At 37.0% G+C, this 15,485-nt stretch overlaps 3 protein-coding genes across 5 annotated transcripts in view; all 3 read left to right on the forward strand.

Moving 5' to 3' along the window:
* LOC136806799 (dynein axonemal heavy chain 8-like) overlaps window positions 1-8,718 on the forward strand; it is a 98,129-nt gene extending 89,411 nt beyond the window's left edge. For both annotated transcript variants that reach the window (XR_010846612.1, XM_067063376.1), the window contains 9 exons: window positions 3,786-3,941; window positions 5,094-5,210; window positions 5,389-5,490; window positions 5,947-6,107; window positions 6,369-6,525; window positions 6,866-7,018; window positions 7,155-7,214; window positions 7,535-7,786; window positions 8,097-8,718. Coding sequence is in view for 1 of the 2 variants with exons in the window: in XM_067063376.1 (XP_066919477.1) it covers window positions 3,786-3,941; window positions 5,094-5,210; window positions 5,389-5,490; window positions 5,947-6,107; window positions 6,369-6,525; window positions 6,866-7,018; window positions 7,155-7,214; window positions 7,535-7,786; window positions 8,097-8,384 (1,446 nt within the window). In the remaining variant the exon portion in view is untranslated. The remainder of the gene's footprint in view (window positions 1-3,785; window positions 3,942-5,093; window positions 5,211-5,388; window positions 5,491-5,946; window positions 6,108-6,368; window positions 6,526-6,865; window positions 7,019-7,154; window positions 7,215-7,534; window positions 7,787-8,096) is intronic.
* On the forward strand, window positions 1,419-2,827 carry LOC136806849 (DNA polymerase III PolC-type-like). The gene has a single exon (XM_067063422.1). It carries the CDS (start codon window positions 1,506-1,508, stop codon window positions 2,514-2,516), a length of 1,011 nt encoding a protein of 336 aa, XP_066919523.1. The 5' UTR covers window positions 1,419-1,505; the 3' UTR covers window positions 2,517-2,827.
* A 426-nt stretch (window positions 8,719-9,144) lies between the features above and the next one.
* On the forward strand, window positions 9,145-14,219 carry LOC136806800 (uncharacterized). Of its 2 annotated transcripts, none has more exons than XM_067063377.1 (2): window positions 9,145-12,948; window positions 13,255-14,219. In XM_067063377.1, exons 1-2 carry the CDS (start codon window positions 9,354-9,356, stop codon window positions 14,109-14,111), a joined length of 4,452 nt encoding a protein of 1,483 aa, XP_066919478.1. In that variant the 5' UTR covers window positions 9,145-9,353; the 3' UTR covers window positions 14,112-14,219. The 2 variants fall into 2 exon arrangements, with proteins under 2 accessions (XP_066919478.1, XP_066919479.1); XM_067063378.1 differs by having other exon boundaries at window positions 9,145-12,857.
* The last annotated feature ends 1,266 nt before the right edge of the window (window positions 14,220-15,485 follow it).

A 15,485-nucleotide genomic window follows, 5' to 3' on the forward strand; every position in this document is an offset into this window, starting at 1 on the left:
GGAATGCACCCATTCACATTATACTAGGGGCCTACTTAGTTCAACACGTCATTTAATCAATCTGACAAATGTGACGAAAGCTGCAGTGAACAGTGAACATCTAAAGCGACCGCCTCGGATATACTTTCTCAGAGAATAACGAACAGGTTTAAGACATTCTAACGAACAGATTTAGGTGAAATTTCCCGGGGGGTTTACTTAGGCAAAATGGATGCGAACCATAAGGGTACCTTTTTTCAGGCCTCAAAAGTCTCTCAGAGGGGTACAAATTCATAAGTTAGTCTCTAAAAGGGTCCCAAAATCACAAAAATCGAAAATTTTTCTCTAAAAAGGACACGATTTCCAGAAGTTTTGACCAAAATTTGGTGAAAATCAAACCGAAATTTGAAAAAAATCTAACCAAATTTTAGGAAAATCTCTCAAAGGGTCCCAAAATCATCAAAATTTTGTCTCTCAAAGGGTCGACTTTCGGCTCGGACACCCGTCACCTCGTAAACCTAAACATCTATCCCATGTCCACTTTTGGACAAATCCAACTTTGTGTTAAACATTTTTTCGTCTGAAGTTTCAGCCAAAATGAGCTTTTCAACCTCTTTGACTTTAACAGCGAATAAAGTTTCTTGATTGTACTTCCTTCTAATCGTTTTAAGCTTATTGGGCTGACCTTCCAGCGCAGCTGGTTTATAAGTTCTTAAAAAGTAAACAAAGTATGGCGAAAAAGATGAGCATATTTATTTTTATTATAAGTGTCTACTTTATAAGAACCAAATCAATTTCAGAATCTTTGGCGTTTTCACTGCGATAACATGTGAGCGATAACTTCTCTTTTTGAGATGTGAGCGACCGTCTATCCCATGTCATCTCAAAAGTAAAGTTGAAACCAAGCTTTCTCCCTCCAACTTAAATTTTATCGATAAAACGAATTTAAAATCTACACATGCGTAATTTTGCTTACTTAGGGATATTTCGATAGGAAGCTCTGCGGGGCATTCTTAGCGACAGTTACTTGCTAGTATATGTCAATAATGACCTTCATTTTTAAGGAAATATTTAGTCGCAATTTTGCGATTCTTGTTATTTTTCATAAATTGGGATTTTTTGGTCCTGGACACTCATTTTTCGCCAAAATGAGGCTAAAACTTTGGTATAGCCCGGAGACTTAAAAAATAGTCGCATTTGGCTGAAATCTTCGCACAATTGTTCCTTGGATGAACATCTGGTTTTTTTTTTCATTTTTCAAAAACTTTGAATTTCTGGGCTTAGGGCACTAGTTTTTTTGTTTCGACCTAAGAATAATTTGAAGCTGCTGAATTTGAGCCCAGTGTATCTTATTAAAAAAATGGAAAGATGAGACTTTATTGAGATCTTTCTTATATCTAATTTCGTGATCCCGTGATTGAATTCTTAAAACTTTTTTTATATAATCTATACAACAACGTTTTAATAAAGAGGAGTTTGTATGAGTATTGATTGATTGCAGGAGTTTTGTGTAAATAATAGCAAACATGGCGAATCAATCTACTTCCATGAATTTTATCCAACCTCAAGCTGGGCAAAAACGACCACTAAACGATTGCCAAGAGGTTGAAACTCAAGATGGTTTTCCATACATTGTTTTTGATACAGAGACAACCGGATTGAGTTTGAAAAAAGACAGGATTGTACAACTTTCAATGATCAAAGTTCTCTCGAAAACTCACCATGAAACCTTTGATGAATATATCAATCCTGAGCTTCCTCGTTCCTTCCAGCTTCAATCAAAAGCATACAAAATTCATAATCTTCATCCTGATTTCTTGAATCAACAAAGTCCTTTTCAAAAAACACATGCTGAAGATATCTTAAAATTTCTTGATGATATCAAATATGTTTTTGGGCACAATGTACTTTTTGATTGGGGCTTCTTGGTGACTGCTTTCACAAATCTTGGTGTTAATGAGGAAACTGGAAAACCATGGGTCAAGATGTTAAAACAGCTTGATTTTAAACTTGTGGATACGATGAAAATGAGTGTAGTGGCATATCCAGAATTACAGTGGTACAGATTGTCTGATTTGGTAAAACATTTGGATATCGACAAAGTCAAAGTATCAGCATCGGCACCAAAAAAGATGAAAGCTGGTGGGCCTACCAGAAAAGGGGAACTCCATGATGCCCTTGTTGATGTGCTTGTGACAAATCAAGTTATATTTAACTTGATGGACACACTGCATCTTACTTTGGATGATATCTCAGAAGATTCAAAATTTTCTTACCGTATTTCTGATTTGGATTTGATTAACAAGGCAATCAATTCTCCATCGAGTGTTACTGAAGGAGAGAGAAAGCTGTTAACTGAAATTGCCGAGAAAACAATGTCCAGGGAGCGATTTTCCAAAGGAAGATTTCTTAAAGATTCAGACACAGGACTACTGGAAAAGGAAGTGGATTATATTATCAAGAAAAGGAACGGTATCGCTGATCAAATTGAAATTAAACTCCGTCGAATTCTGATTCAACATCGAACACAACGTTAATCGGACAGTCAACCGGAATAAACTATGGAGTATTTGGTTTCTAACATTCAGAATCCAGAAATATATATTTCGATTAAGATTACTAATTACTTTGGACATATTGGTATATTTTAAACACCTTTATAAACAGATTTTTTTGTCGTAAAGTAGTCATCAGCAATTTTTCTTTTTCAATTTTGGGTACATGGTTATTTAGAAGAAATTATTTACAATAAATATTTGCTTAGGCGAGACCAAATTAATTTATCGGGCCCGTCCCGACCGACTTTGTTTTTTCCAAAATAGAAAAATAATAATATTGAATTTACAAAGCTGGAAGAATGACTGTATAAGTTATTTTGCAGATATTTCCAACTGAACTTCATTACACTTCAAATTATAAGTTCTAGCTGGTTCGAGTTAAAGAACTAGCCTAGAATCCTAGAAAGACGACTAATTCAGACTAACTCCGACAGAAAATAACCAAAAAATAATGGAAGGAAGAAATTTTAGTCATTTAGTATACAATATACAAACTAATATTATCTCTCGATAATCATGGTATTATTTACCTTGTGTTACACGAATAATAAATGAATCCGATTTAAGAAGGCTAGAATGGTGTTCTGGAAATGACCGAAATTTATTCTACACTCTATACTCTATAGACCAGCGGCTGAGTTAGTGAATTGTGTCACTTCGTGGGGCAACCCTAAGATCAGGGCAAATTTTTATTATTAATTTTATACCCCTAATAGGGTGTAGAATTGACAAAAAAATTTGCCCTTCGAATCTCCTGCAGTTTTCGAGTGAATCAATTTTTAGTTAATCGATAGAACTTATCAAGGGTCCCCCTTTACTAATGGTTTTTTCGAAGTCTGAAAATCAAATATCTGAGGCTACCAACGGATTCAGCGTGAAAAAGTAGATAAAGAAAATGGGGATATTTGTTAAGTTTCGACCACCTGGTGCCGAGAAATGGCAATTTAAAGGCGAAAAATCGACGTTTTTGGCGTTTTCCGATGACGTCAGCATTTTTCTGGGAGCATTTTTTAGAAAAAATCATCCCCACAGCTGAATAGCTCTGAATTAGTAGTATCCAAAAATGGTATGGTTTGTTAACTTTCGATGTTCCGATCTTGAGATATTTCATTTTTAAGGTGGGTAAATATAATGTAAAACTGCTGACTCAGTAAAAAATATCGATGATTCTCAATATTTGGACCAAAATATATCGAGATCTAGACATCGAAAACTATACCAACTTCTCCACGTTCTTTTATCGTTTAGTGCTCCATCAAATTTACTAACGAACCGCCTCAAGGAGTGAAAGCCGGTTTGAAACGAACGTATGCTGGTGTGTCGCAAGATCAATTAGACATTTGTTCCATGCCACAATGGAAATCCATGCTTTATGGAGTGGCTTTCTTACATACTGTCGTACAGGTTGGTGCATTGAGTTTCAAACTTCCCATCCTGAACGCCCGCGCGTAGTTTTTACACAAACGCCGAAACTAAAATCTATCGCTAGATTTCAAAAAATGTACCGGGTGCGCCACAAAAAACTAATTTTCTTGAAATCTAAAAACTTTAAAAGAACCATTCCTATTTCATTAGAAAGAAGAAAGATAAACTTAAAATTCATTTATTAAATTCGATTCATTAAATCAAAAGTTATGCTCAATTGAATAAAAAAGTTAATTTCAGAAAGTGCTCGAAAACGTTTGAAATCGACGTATCAAATTTTTACTTTAAATTGGCAATCTCAATAGCCTTTACATGATTAAGAGTATTTTTCAGTAACTAAACACATAAATTTTGAAACTGAAGGGTCAAAAGGGTTTAAAATCTTCATCAAAATCAATTAATTTAAATTTACCGAAATTTTCCTCAGATTTTTGGTTCTAGACTGGATAAAGTCTATGTAAGGCTGGATCTACCTCGAAACCCATATTTGATGTATTTTTATGAATTTTACCAGATTTTTTGGCCTTTTTCGAAGAATTTTTCTTCCTTTCATTGAAATTCAACCTTCCTTTAAATAAGAAGAGGTCATTTAGACAGCTAATTATCATTTTTAATGACTGAAACAAAAATACTGATGTATCATATAATTATGCTTCTGTTTAATTTGATAGGTCGATTTTTAACGTTTTTGATCACTTCACCCGGTAGTCCTCCAAAACAAAGGAACCACTAGATACAACCCGTCGTCATGATTACGGCGCGTTCTATGCGCGTTTTGGATGGATAATAAGTTGCTTCAATTTCTCTTGCCTGAGAAGAGTTAAAGTTTTGCCTCTAGCCCTTCGGGCTTGAAACTCGATTGGTTGGTGTTCTTCACTCATCCACATTGATCTTTCTTCTGCCAACGAATGAACCGAACCTTTTAGTTTTTCGAGTTTGAAAATTAGAAATGTTTTTGAATAAACTTCATACGAAAGTTGACCAGATTCAATTTAACCTGTGATTGACTCTGCAATATGCATTCGAAAGACATATTTACTATTTTGAAATAGTCAATTTCGACACTAGCTTGGATTTTGATTTCTGTATCATTCTTGAACATTATTTTACTCACTACGCATTGTTTTTCAGGAACGTCGAAAATTTGGACCACTCGGTTGGAATATTCCTTACGAATTCAATCAGTCAGATTTGACAGCCACTGTCCAATTCGTACAAAACCACTTGGATGATTTAGATGCTAAGAAGGTAATAAAGTCTTTCAAAGGCCGCAGCTATCATAGTTATTTAACCCTAGATTTTAGGCGACTTATTTTCTCTGATTCCTCGAGGGGGTCGCTTTTAAGGGGGTTTCTCGTTATTGTAGGTCTATAAAAAGTGCTCCAAAATTGTTTTTTTATGAACCTTCATTTCTCTTCCTTTTCAGGGTGTGTCATGGAACACAGTGCGTTACATGATCGGTGAAGTACAATATGGAGGTCGTGTCACTGATGACTACGATAAACGTCTGCTCAACACTTATGCTAAGGTATGCAACTACATTAGACGATCTATTATATTAACCCCTATAATTTCTTTTACACTATGTAAGTGCTTCTTCGTTTCATCATTGGTACTATGAATTTTTGGAAATATCGAGGTCTGTTAGCACAGAAAAAGATAGTGATAAAAGCATGAAATGTGGCAAGATGACCCTTAGTCCAAAACTTACTTTTAGGCAGTTACACCAAATCATGCCACATGACATTTTTATGCTTTTATGTGCTAACAGACTTCACTAAAGAAATTAACTTAGGTATTATATTAGTCAGGTTTCTTTCAATACACAAAATTGACCATCTTCTTGATCCTACGAGTTGAAAGTGTTGGTATTGGACATCATATTTTAGGAAGATGGTCGCCTAAAGAAATACTTCTTAGGTGATGCAATACTTTCTCAAAACAAAAGGACTCCTTATCAATACCTATTCATTTTGTTTTGCAGGTGTGGTTCAGTGATGACATGTTCAAAGAGGAGTTCAACTTCTTCAAAGGATATAATATTCCAAAAGTGAACAGCATCGATGAATTCCGTGAATGCATCACAGCTCTACCAGCGATGGATACCCCTGAAGTATTTGGTTTGCATGCTAATGCTGATATTACGTAAGTATAGAAATAATTCTCATGGAATCAAAATTGTCTAGAATCGAAAGTTTATCCACTGTTTTCCTGATGGCAGTCATCATCAGAATCTTTCTTTTAATTAGGAAATTCCGAAGTTGAGACTCTAAGAAGGCATGGTTAATTTAGTCGTTCGTAAAGCCTCGCGTATTTTTGCTCACGTACATTTTGTAAGCCTTAAACACTTAGGATCACATAAATATAAAACGTCTTTACTCGTTATACCATACATACGTCCTTTAGCTACCAGACGAACACAACACGAGAGACGTTGGAGACCATCTTGAACATCCAACCTAAAGATAGTGGTGGTGGTTCTGGTGAAACTCGTGAAAGCATTGTCATGAGACAAGCTCAAGATATGTTGTCCAGACTACCTGATGACTACGTTCCCCATGAGGTATAGTTGCTTTTAACTACTCATTTATTTACTAGGAGTTCTTTTTCACTTATGTAAAGAGTATTTCGAAAATTGGATCAGATTATGAAACTTTTATATGTACTTTCATCCTTTCTAATTTTAATTTCACTTTTTTGAATAATTGTGTTTTGTCACTTTGAACTTTGTTCAAAAACAGACCTATAACTCACCCAAATGATATCTTTTTTTAACATCACAAAACTCTGAAAATTGTCATAATATTAAACGAAGAAAGACGTATAAAGTGAAAGAGTCTTGATAACACTGCTAATACTGAAGGAGCCAATAATAAACATTCTCCCTCCCCTTTCACTGCTAGGTCAAAGCCAGACTTCAGAAGATGGGCGCTTTACAACCATTGAACATCTTCTTACGTCAAGAGATTGATCGGATGCAGCGCGTCATTACTATCGTCCGGAATACACTTACTGATCTACAACTTGCCATTGAGGGTACCATCATCATGAGTGAGGTATAACATCTAATCCCAATATTTTTGTAAAAATTTCGTTCAATCTTAAAGCCTGTTGATACAGTATGTTTAGAGTTGAAGTTTAAAACAGCACGAAAAAACTTTACTTGACTGAACACTTCGTTTTCTTTCATAGAATTTGCGAGACGCTTTGGACAACATTTACGATGCGAGAGTTCCGACGTTGTGGCAAAAGGTTTGTGTTTATGCCTGTTCAATTCGCTCTTCCCTCTCTTTCCCCCCCAAAGATCTACATCAACAGTTTGATAGGGTAGGTATATCCTTGTCATCAAAATTAACGAAAATCTAAAACCTGCCCTCTCAAAGGATGACAATTTCAAAAGATTTCGTGAAAATCAGCCAAAACAAGGAATAATCTATCCATGGGGCACAAAAACGTTACTCTTTTTACTTCTAAGGTTCGATTTTTCTGATATACACATTACCTCGCAAACTTAGTACTCTCGGACGTTTCTTAAATCGTATTCATATGTGCTTTCAAATTCTGTTCTTTAGATTTCTTGGCAATCGTCCACTATCGGATTCTGGTTCACCGAGTTAATCGAACGAAACCAACAGTTCCATAACTGGGTTTTCAACGGACGTCCAAAAGTCTTCTGGATGACCGGATTTTTCAACCCACAAGGTTTCTTGACCGCTATGCGACAAGAAGTAACGCGTGCACACAAAGGATGGGCTCTGGATTCAGTTGTTTTACATAATGACGTCATGAAACAAATGAAGGAAGACATATCCAGTGCACCCGCCGTAAGTTACTGTAATTGAGTAGTCATCCATGACCTCGGCAGTCTGTTGTTTTATTTTTGATTTTTGCGAAAGCACACTAACCAGACTAAGGGTCTAGAAATTCGTCTGGGTGAGAAGATCTCTCTCCTCAAAGGCTGATAACTGACAATGTATAGCTGAAAATTTACTCTGGTTGATATCTACGAAAATTTCAAAATCCATTGCCGTAGTACTACGCTACTTGAGATTCATTCTGATAAAGAGTACCTCTTAAATAACTACCTTCAATGAAAGTATGAATAAAGATAATTTATTTTTATCTTCTTCACAGGAGGGAGTATACGTTCATGGTTTGTTCATTGACGGCGCGGCTTGGGATCGCAAAAATTGCAAACTCATCGAATCAGCTCCCAAAACACTTTTCTCCATACTTCCTGTCGTTCACGTGTATGCTATCAATAATACTGGCCCCAAGGATCCCCGTTTGTACATGTGCCCCGTCTATAAAAAACCTAACCGTACGGATTTGACGTACATTACACCGCTCTGGTTACGTACGTCGCAGAACCCAGATCATTGGATTTTACGTGGTGTTGCACTTCTTTGCGACATCAAATAAACGAAATGTATTTGAAGATCTTGGTAAAAGTAGTTAGTGATATGTTTTCTTTTCTTTGTTGGTAAATGGTATGTAAATACTAAATTCTTTAAACAATTCTTTATCACAATGTTATTTATATTAGGCTGCTAAATTTTATTATTCTATTATGACCAGATTTTATTTTGGACCATTGCAATCAAAATCAAGGATTTGGTATTAACCTAATCAAACTGATGTGAAATTATGGACACTTCAATAGATGCACCCATATAATATGGTCAATTTTATTTTAATTTATTCTTTAATATTTTTCTCAATTAATTTATAGACAAAAGATACTTATTTTTGCATTAAATTTTTCTTGGTTAGTTTCAATTTTGAAAATCTGAACTTTTGAATCATTTTCGGCATAATTGAAGTCTCAATCAAAAGTAATATCTGATTGGTAACCAGCTAAATCTTCTATTCACGCATTATTGCTATGGTAACTCTTGCAGCTGCTTTCAATTTTGAATCAATAGAAACAATACTTCCTTGCATTACAGCGGTTTCAAATACCTGAATACCTAATTGTTTTCGATCAAACAACGCTAGAAAAACTTTCGTTATTCTTTCATCTGAATTTAATGCCTTTTCTATATGGGGTAATCTTCCTTCTAAAGAAAATCTAATCAGGGGGTCAAGATGCTTTAATTCGTAGATATATTGTTAAGTTTTTACCTCCGTTTTTTCTCAAACATTCAAGTTATGTTTTGCAAAATTTAGATTTTATTTTTTCAGATTTTTAGGCGTCTTGGTATTTTTGTTTTGGTTGAAAGCAAATCTGACATGAAAAGATTTGTTTTCTGCCAAGAAATAATTTGATGCAAGATTTCATGTCAATCAAAACATCGGCTGCACGAAGGAACAATCAAAAGCGAATGATCTTCCACATGGTAGCCAGCATGGTAAAAAGCTGAAGTTTCTTTAACAGAACATTGTACAGAAATGCCGCGTAATCACGAAACATGCTCAAAATCTCGTCGTAATGTTTCAAAAAAGTATCGTAAATTAACATCAAGTGACGATGAAACTGAAAAATGTCGTAGACATACACGATCATCCTCGAAACCTCGTAAATGTGGATGCTGCTTGTCTGATAATGAAGAAACCGAGGAGAAAACAAACTTTCGTAAACGAATGATCTCGATACTGAGTCCAGCCGTCTCCCACAAGAATCTCGCAACCATTTTAAGTACCGATAATTCAGAATTATTTCAATCGAAACCGAAACCTGGTTGTGACGAGTCTCGTAAAAGTCGTAAAAAATGCTCAAAACATGCAGTTGTACCGAGTAACGAACGCTCAAAGTCAAACTCTCGAGTTCGCGTCAAACATAACGAGAATTGTCGTAAAAAGATCCGCCATCAGTGTACTGAGAAACCACCCAAGCGCCCAGTGAATCCGCCCAAATGTCCTGGTTGTTCTAAGGAGTTTGATTCGCCCATTTTATTGAGTTGTGGTCACACGCTTTGTAGACATTGTGTTGCCATGTTTGTCGAGGCTAGTAATGGTTCTTTTTTTAAATGCCCAGTCTGTGAGACAGAAATTCGCTTGAGTGGAGATGAAGAGGAATTGTTTTGTCCGAATTTTATGACATTGAGACAAATAGAACATGGTGGAGATAACAGTACGGAGGATCTATTATGTGCTGTTTGTCAGTCTGATATTGAAGCCGATTACTATTGTGATACTTGCCAAGATTTATTATGTTGCAATTGTGCAAATGCGCACCAAGTTGTCAAGTATACTAAAGGACATCGTGTACGAGATATCGATTGTAGTACAGATGTATCGAGCTTGGTTAAGAAACGTTATTATTGTGTTGACCACGAGAATGAATTATTAAACACTTTCTGTGTGCCTTGTCAAAAATGTGTATGCAAGAAATGTGCGAGTTTGTTTCACCGCGGTACTAACCATCAATGTATCCCAGTCGCCAGTGCCGCCCAGAAAGCGAAGGACGAGATGCGACGACAATTATACGAATTTAAAAGTCGTTCACCAAATCTACAACTCGCTTTAATGGATTTACAACACTCTAAGAAAACATTAAAGGAACAAGCTAATGTTACGTATGCTGAGATCAGTGATAGCATGGGACGTATTATCTCAGCTATCAAAGAACATGAGAAGAAATTACATAAACGTTTAGAAGATGTTTGCCAAACCAAAGTATCGGCATTGAAATCACAAAAACATCAGATTGTCAACCAGCTTGAACGGTTTGAGACTTTAACCAACATTTTACAAGAGTTAGACCAACATGATAACAATGTTGAAACACTTCAAATGAGAGCTACTATTCGCACATGCGCAGAAGTGCTCGAGAAAGATCCCCTTAAACTCAAATGTTCACAAAGCTCTATTTTCTTCAATTCAAACGAGTTGAAAGTTAAAAGTGAAGTTGAGAAACATGGAGAAATTTTTCATATCACATCGAACGATGGCCGACGAAAAAGCATCTCTGATTTGAGCAATGAAAGAAATGATTACATCATTAGTAATTTTGCAGGCCGAGTCTCTTTTCCAGTTAAAATAAACGCAGAGACTGACTTAGACTTACGTAAAAATGCGAAAAAGATTCGAGCTAAATCGAACTGGAAGATTTTGAGATCAAGATTACCTGAAGTTATTAACTCTTCACGACCACCTCGCGCACCAATCCACGGAGAAACTTCTCGCCGACGAAACACACGTAAAAAGCAGATCTCGCGTGCTCGGAGAGAGAAAGCTCGTGCGAATTGGACGATTTTACGTTCTCATCTAAGTGACGTCACAGAATCAGACATTATGTCTCCAAGAGCAAAACCTCGAATCATCAAATCACTAAAAAAACCGAAAATTAATTACCGTTCTATGCGTGTGAAAGCCTTACGGCAACGTGCAAATGCTAACTGGTTGCTTGTTCGGTCAATGCTTTCTGACATAGTTGATTTTGGTCGTGTCACAGGCCGAGTTTTTTCGCCAATGAAATTCACAGCGTACAAACAACGATCCAGTCCAACTATCATGAAATTGAAACGTTTTCGGGCTAAGAAATTACGAGCAAGGGCCAATTGGTTGTTAGTTGCTTCAAGAGTAAAAGACATTGTGCGGTATCCAGACAAGTTACGCCGTGAGCGAGTCACGTGGGACTCATACTTAGTCGAACTTAACATGAACCGTCGTAAAGCGACACGTAACAAGTATGTGGCAGGAGTTTTACGGGCACGTGCTAACTGGATGCTTGTACGTTCAAGAATCCCTGACATTATTCTGTATGGAAAGTACCGACGGTATTCTAAGAAAGAACTGCCTGAATCTCGCCATGCCTCTCCTGTTAAAACCAAAAGCAAACCTCTTAAAAGGAGCGAGAGTGATCGAGTACGTTCTCGGCGGACCGAAAAACCAATCGTCGGAACCGACAAATTGCAGCGAAGTTCGACAAAGCACCGTAACAATGACGACGAAAAGCGTCGAAAACATCATCAACATCGTTCGACCAAAATCAAATCGCCGCGGCACAGTCGTAAAGGAGCCACCCAAATCGCTCTCGAAAACTGGAGTAAACTCGTCCAAAATACGCAACAAGCAGTCAAAAGAACGCCCTCTACGAAATCGAAATTAAATAAAGAGGTTTATAAAAGTTGGGACGATTTGATTCAACGAACTTCCACTTCAGACAAGAAGAAAAAGGTTCACCGCTCTTCTTCCACAAGACGAAAACAAAACGCCTTGAACAACTGGGATAACCTCACCGCGCATACCAATACAAAAGACCAACAGAAATCGAAAAAAGCTCTTGATAATTGGGATCAGCTTGTTAAAAAGACAAAAGGAACTAATGTTCAACGTTCATCATCATTGAAATCAAAAGGAGAAGCACCGCATAAAAATTGGGATATTTTGATACAGAATACCTCTCGTGAGATCAAACAACGATCATCCCTACGATCAAAAGACGCGTTCATGAATTGGGATAATTTACTACGAAGCAAAAATACAGACCAGAAGAAAAGCTTAGAAAACTGGGATCATCTTATTGTGGGCACTTCAACTTTATCTTCGCCGCGTCGTGCTAAGAGTGTTGAAACGCTCTCTCGCAGGTCACAATCTGAGCAGCATTGGCATGACTTGTTTGACTCCGCCAAACGTGAAAAGAGGAATGCAGACGGAAACTGGCATCGGTTGACAGGTAATGCACATTATGAAAAAGAAGCTGCTGACCGCAACTGGGGTCATCTTGTACATTCTACAAAAACTCCTCCCAAGTCATCAAATCGTGCAAAGAAAGGTTGGGATAAAATCAGGACCAGTCTTGGACGAAATTTGACTCATAAAGCGGATAAAGGACAACCTGTGATGAGTCAAGCACAAGAAGATCGCGCCTACAAAAATTGGTGGACTTTGATCTCGACAGATGAAGATTCGAAAAGACCGGCAGCCGAAGAAGATATCAGAGACAAAGCTGTATGTAAAACTACTGAAGATCTTGTTTGCACTTCTCAGGCTAACGACACAGAGGCTACTGCTTGTCAAAATTGGAATTCTTTAATCAAAGGTACATTAAATGTAAAGAAAGTTCGGATGAGAAACAAACTTGAGAAATAGGATCCAAACAAACTGCTTTTTTTTTGAAGTTATCTTGACAGCTTGTAGCTTTTCCGAACTTTCTTTTTTGATATTAAATCATCCGAATAATTTTTACACTTGATGTCCTAATTTTGATGTGTTCGCAAAAATTTTAAATCGCTTTCTATCTTATTTCTTTTACCTATTGCTAAATTGAATAGTTCATCCTTCGCTGACAATATCTTAAGTAAAAATTTCTCACAAGACTTTGTGTTTTTCTTTCTCTTCGTCACAGGCACGGACACGTCAGATGTTGAGAGAACGAACAAAAAAGCGCTGGAAGATTGGTACCAACTTATATCAAGAACCGAGGTGGAATCTGTCAACAAAGATGAAGCCATAAACAACTGGCATAACTTGATTCGGATGGTAAGCACAACTAACGAAGAAGCAGAACAGAATTGGCACCAACTGATCCAATCTGTTCAACCGACAGCTGACATGTCTACGGAAGCCGAAAATCATTGGCATAATTTGATCCAAGCTACGAAAACGGGACCGATGTATAACTCAGAAAAGGCGCTTTATCATTGGGATAAATTAATTGAAGGACGCATTATTCGACGCACAGCTTCACAAACGCCCTCTTCCTCAATGAGCACCCGTGATGGAGTGATGGACAGCTTACGTAAACATCCTCCCAAAGACGGTACCTTTAAAAAGGTATCAGACACTCCTCCGTCTGGCTTCCGTTTATTATACGACAAAAACCAAGCACAATCTACCGGAAACCACGAACCAAAAGTCATGCGCTTGAACATCAGAAATGATTTCGGACAATTCAATGACGTCAGACTTAAGATGACGTCACCGAACAAAAGCATGCTTTCTGCGCATCTGAAGGAGAACACTGATGGAACTTTTACGATTTTCTGTTGTCCGAGTATTGATGAACCTTTTAATATTTGTGTCTCACTCGGTGGCTCACAGTTTGAGAACGATGTCCAAGTATTAACTTTAAAAGGAGATCTTTCCCTCCTCAAGTCTCAAGTTGCAACTAGACTAGCATGCAAGACAATCAGTTTGATTCGTTGGCACTTAACTCCTGGTTTACTTTCAAAACAAGGGGAGAAAATCGTTGCTGGGAAATAGGTTATTTGATAAGATTTCATATTATTTTTGGATTTTTATGTACATACTAGTATTGTAAATAGATACGTTTATTATCCAGATTTAAGAATTTTAAATTATTGAAATTAATCAGGCCTAATGAATTCCTTTGAGGAGGTACATGTTTTTTTTTTTAGCATTGCACTTATAAGCATATCTAGGCTCAGATATGGGGAATTATTAAGCATACATATGGCAAACATTGCTTGAGCCTACAAAAAATATTTTTTTCCTGATTTTGGCTTTTTTTGGCTGGAATTTCACGGATTTTCATTATTTCCCTAAATTTATGCTTTAGATAGACCTTTTTTCAAAGAGGCCACCCTGTTGAATAATTATGTAGTCCAGCAGAAAAACAATGATAAAACCATGCATAATTATTACAATATGCATGATACAGTAATTATGCATGGCTCTGTCTATCATTGTTTTTATGGCTGGACTACATAATTATTCAACAGGACGTCCTCTTTGAAAAAAGTTCTATTTAAGCATCCCCTCAAGCATTTTTAAGCCTTATTAAGCTTTCGACCTAAGCATCTCTGAGCCTGTTTTAGGGTTTTTGTATGCTTATAAAAAAAACATGTATTCGCTCTGTCACAATTAGGTGCGTAGGCGTGATGCTGGTCAGGGTCCTTTTTCCGAGCTCCAGAAATATCAGACGAATGCAAATTCCTTAATGGTCGGGTTTTTCACCTTCCAAGGGTTTCCTAAGGGTGGCAAAAATGAGAAAAATTTAAATTAGTCACTCTAACACTCGTTGGTGTATGTAATGCAACATGTTCCATCCCACCAACCTGAAACGCTTTCTTGTGTCCTCCATCCCATTTTTCTTTTAAATAACATTTGTGCAGCATGCCTCTCTCATTTTTGTCCCTGGGACAATGGAACAAAATTGATTCGAATCAGTTTTGCTCCATTGTCCCAGGGACAAAATCAGCGTAGCGTGTCTTTTAGGCATTTCCCTCACATTTTGTCCCATGAAACAAAAAAAGTAACCATGGGACACGCACTTTTTTTCTTGTGTTGGTGAGATGGAGCATGTTGCATTGCACCAACGCGAGAAAACTTATCGTGTCCCCAAGCCTTAAGGGTCACAATTTATTTTTTGTCTCTAAGTCTAAGGGGTCACCTTTTCAGCCCTCAACCCTAGTACCCCCGGATAGTGGTCTAATAACTTGAACTCTGCAATATCCAGGGCACTTTTAGTGTGGTCGTGTTACAAAAATACAGGCTGTTTGTAGGAAAAAATAAGATCTAGCTGAAACTTTCTCCAGACCTTCTCTATAGGATGCTTATACCTCAGGAAAAAATCCCCTAAAATCCCACTGGTGGAACATCCCTTTTTTGTGGGAT

This window comes from Clytia hemisphaerica, unplaced genomic scaffold (assembly GCF_902728285.1).
Source record: "Clytia hemisphaerica strain Z4C2 unplaced genomic scaffold, Clytia hemisphaerica genome assembly, whole genome shotgun sequence".
Taxonomy (NCBI): Eukaryota; Metazoa; Cnidaria; class Hydrozoa; order Leptothecata; family Clytiidae; genus Clytia; species Clytia hemisphaerica.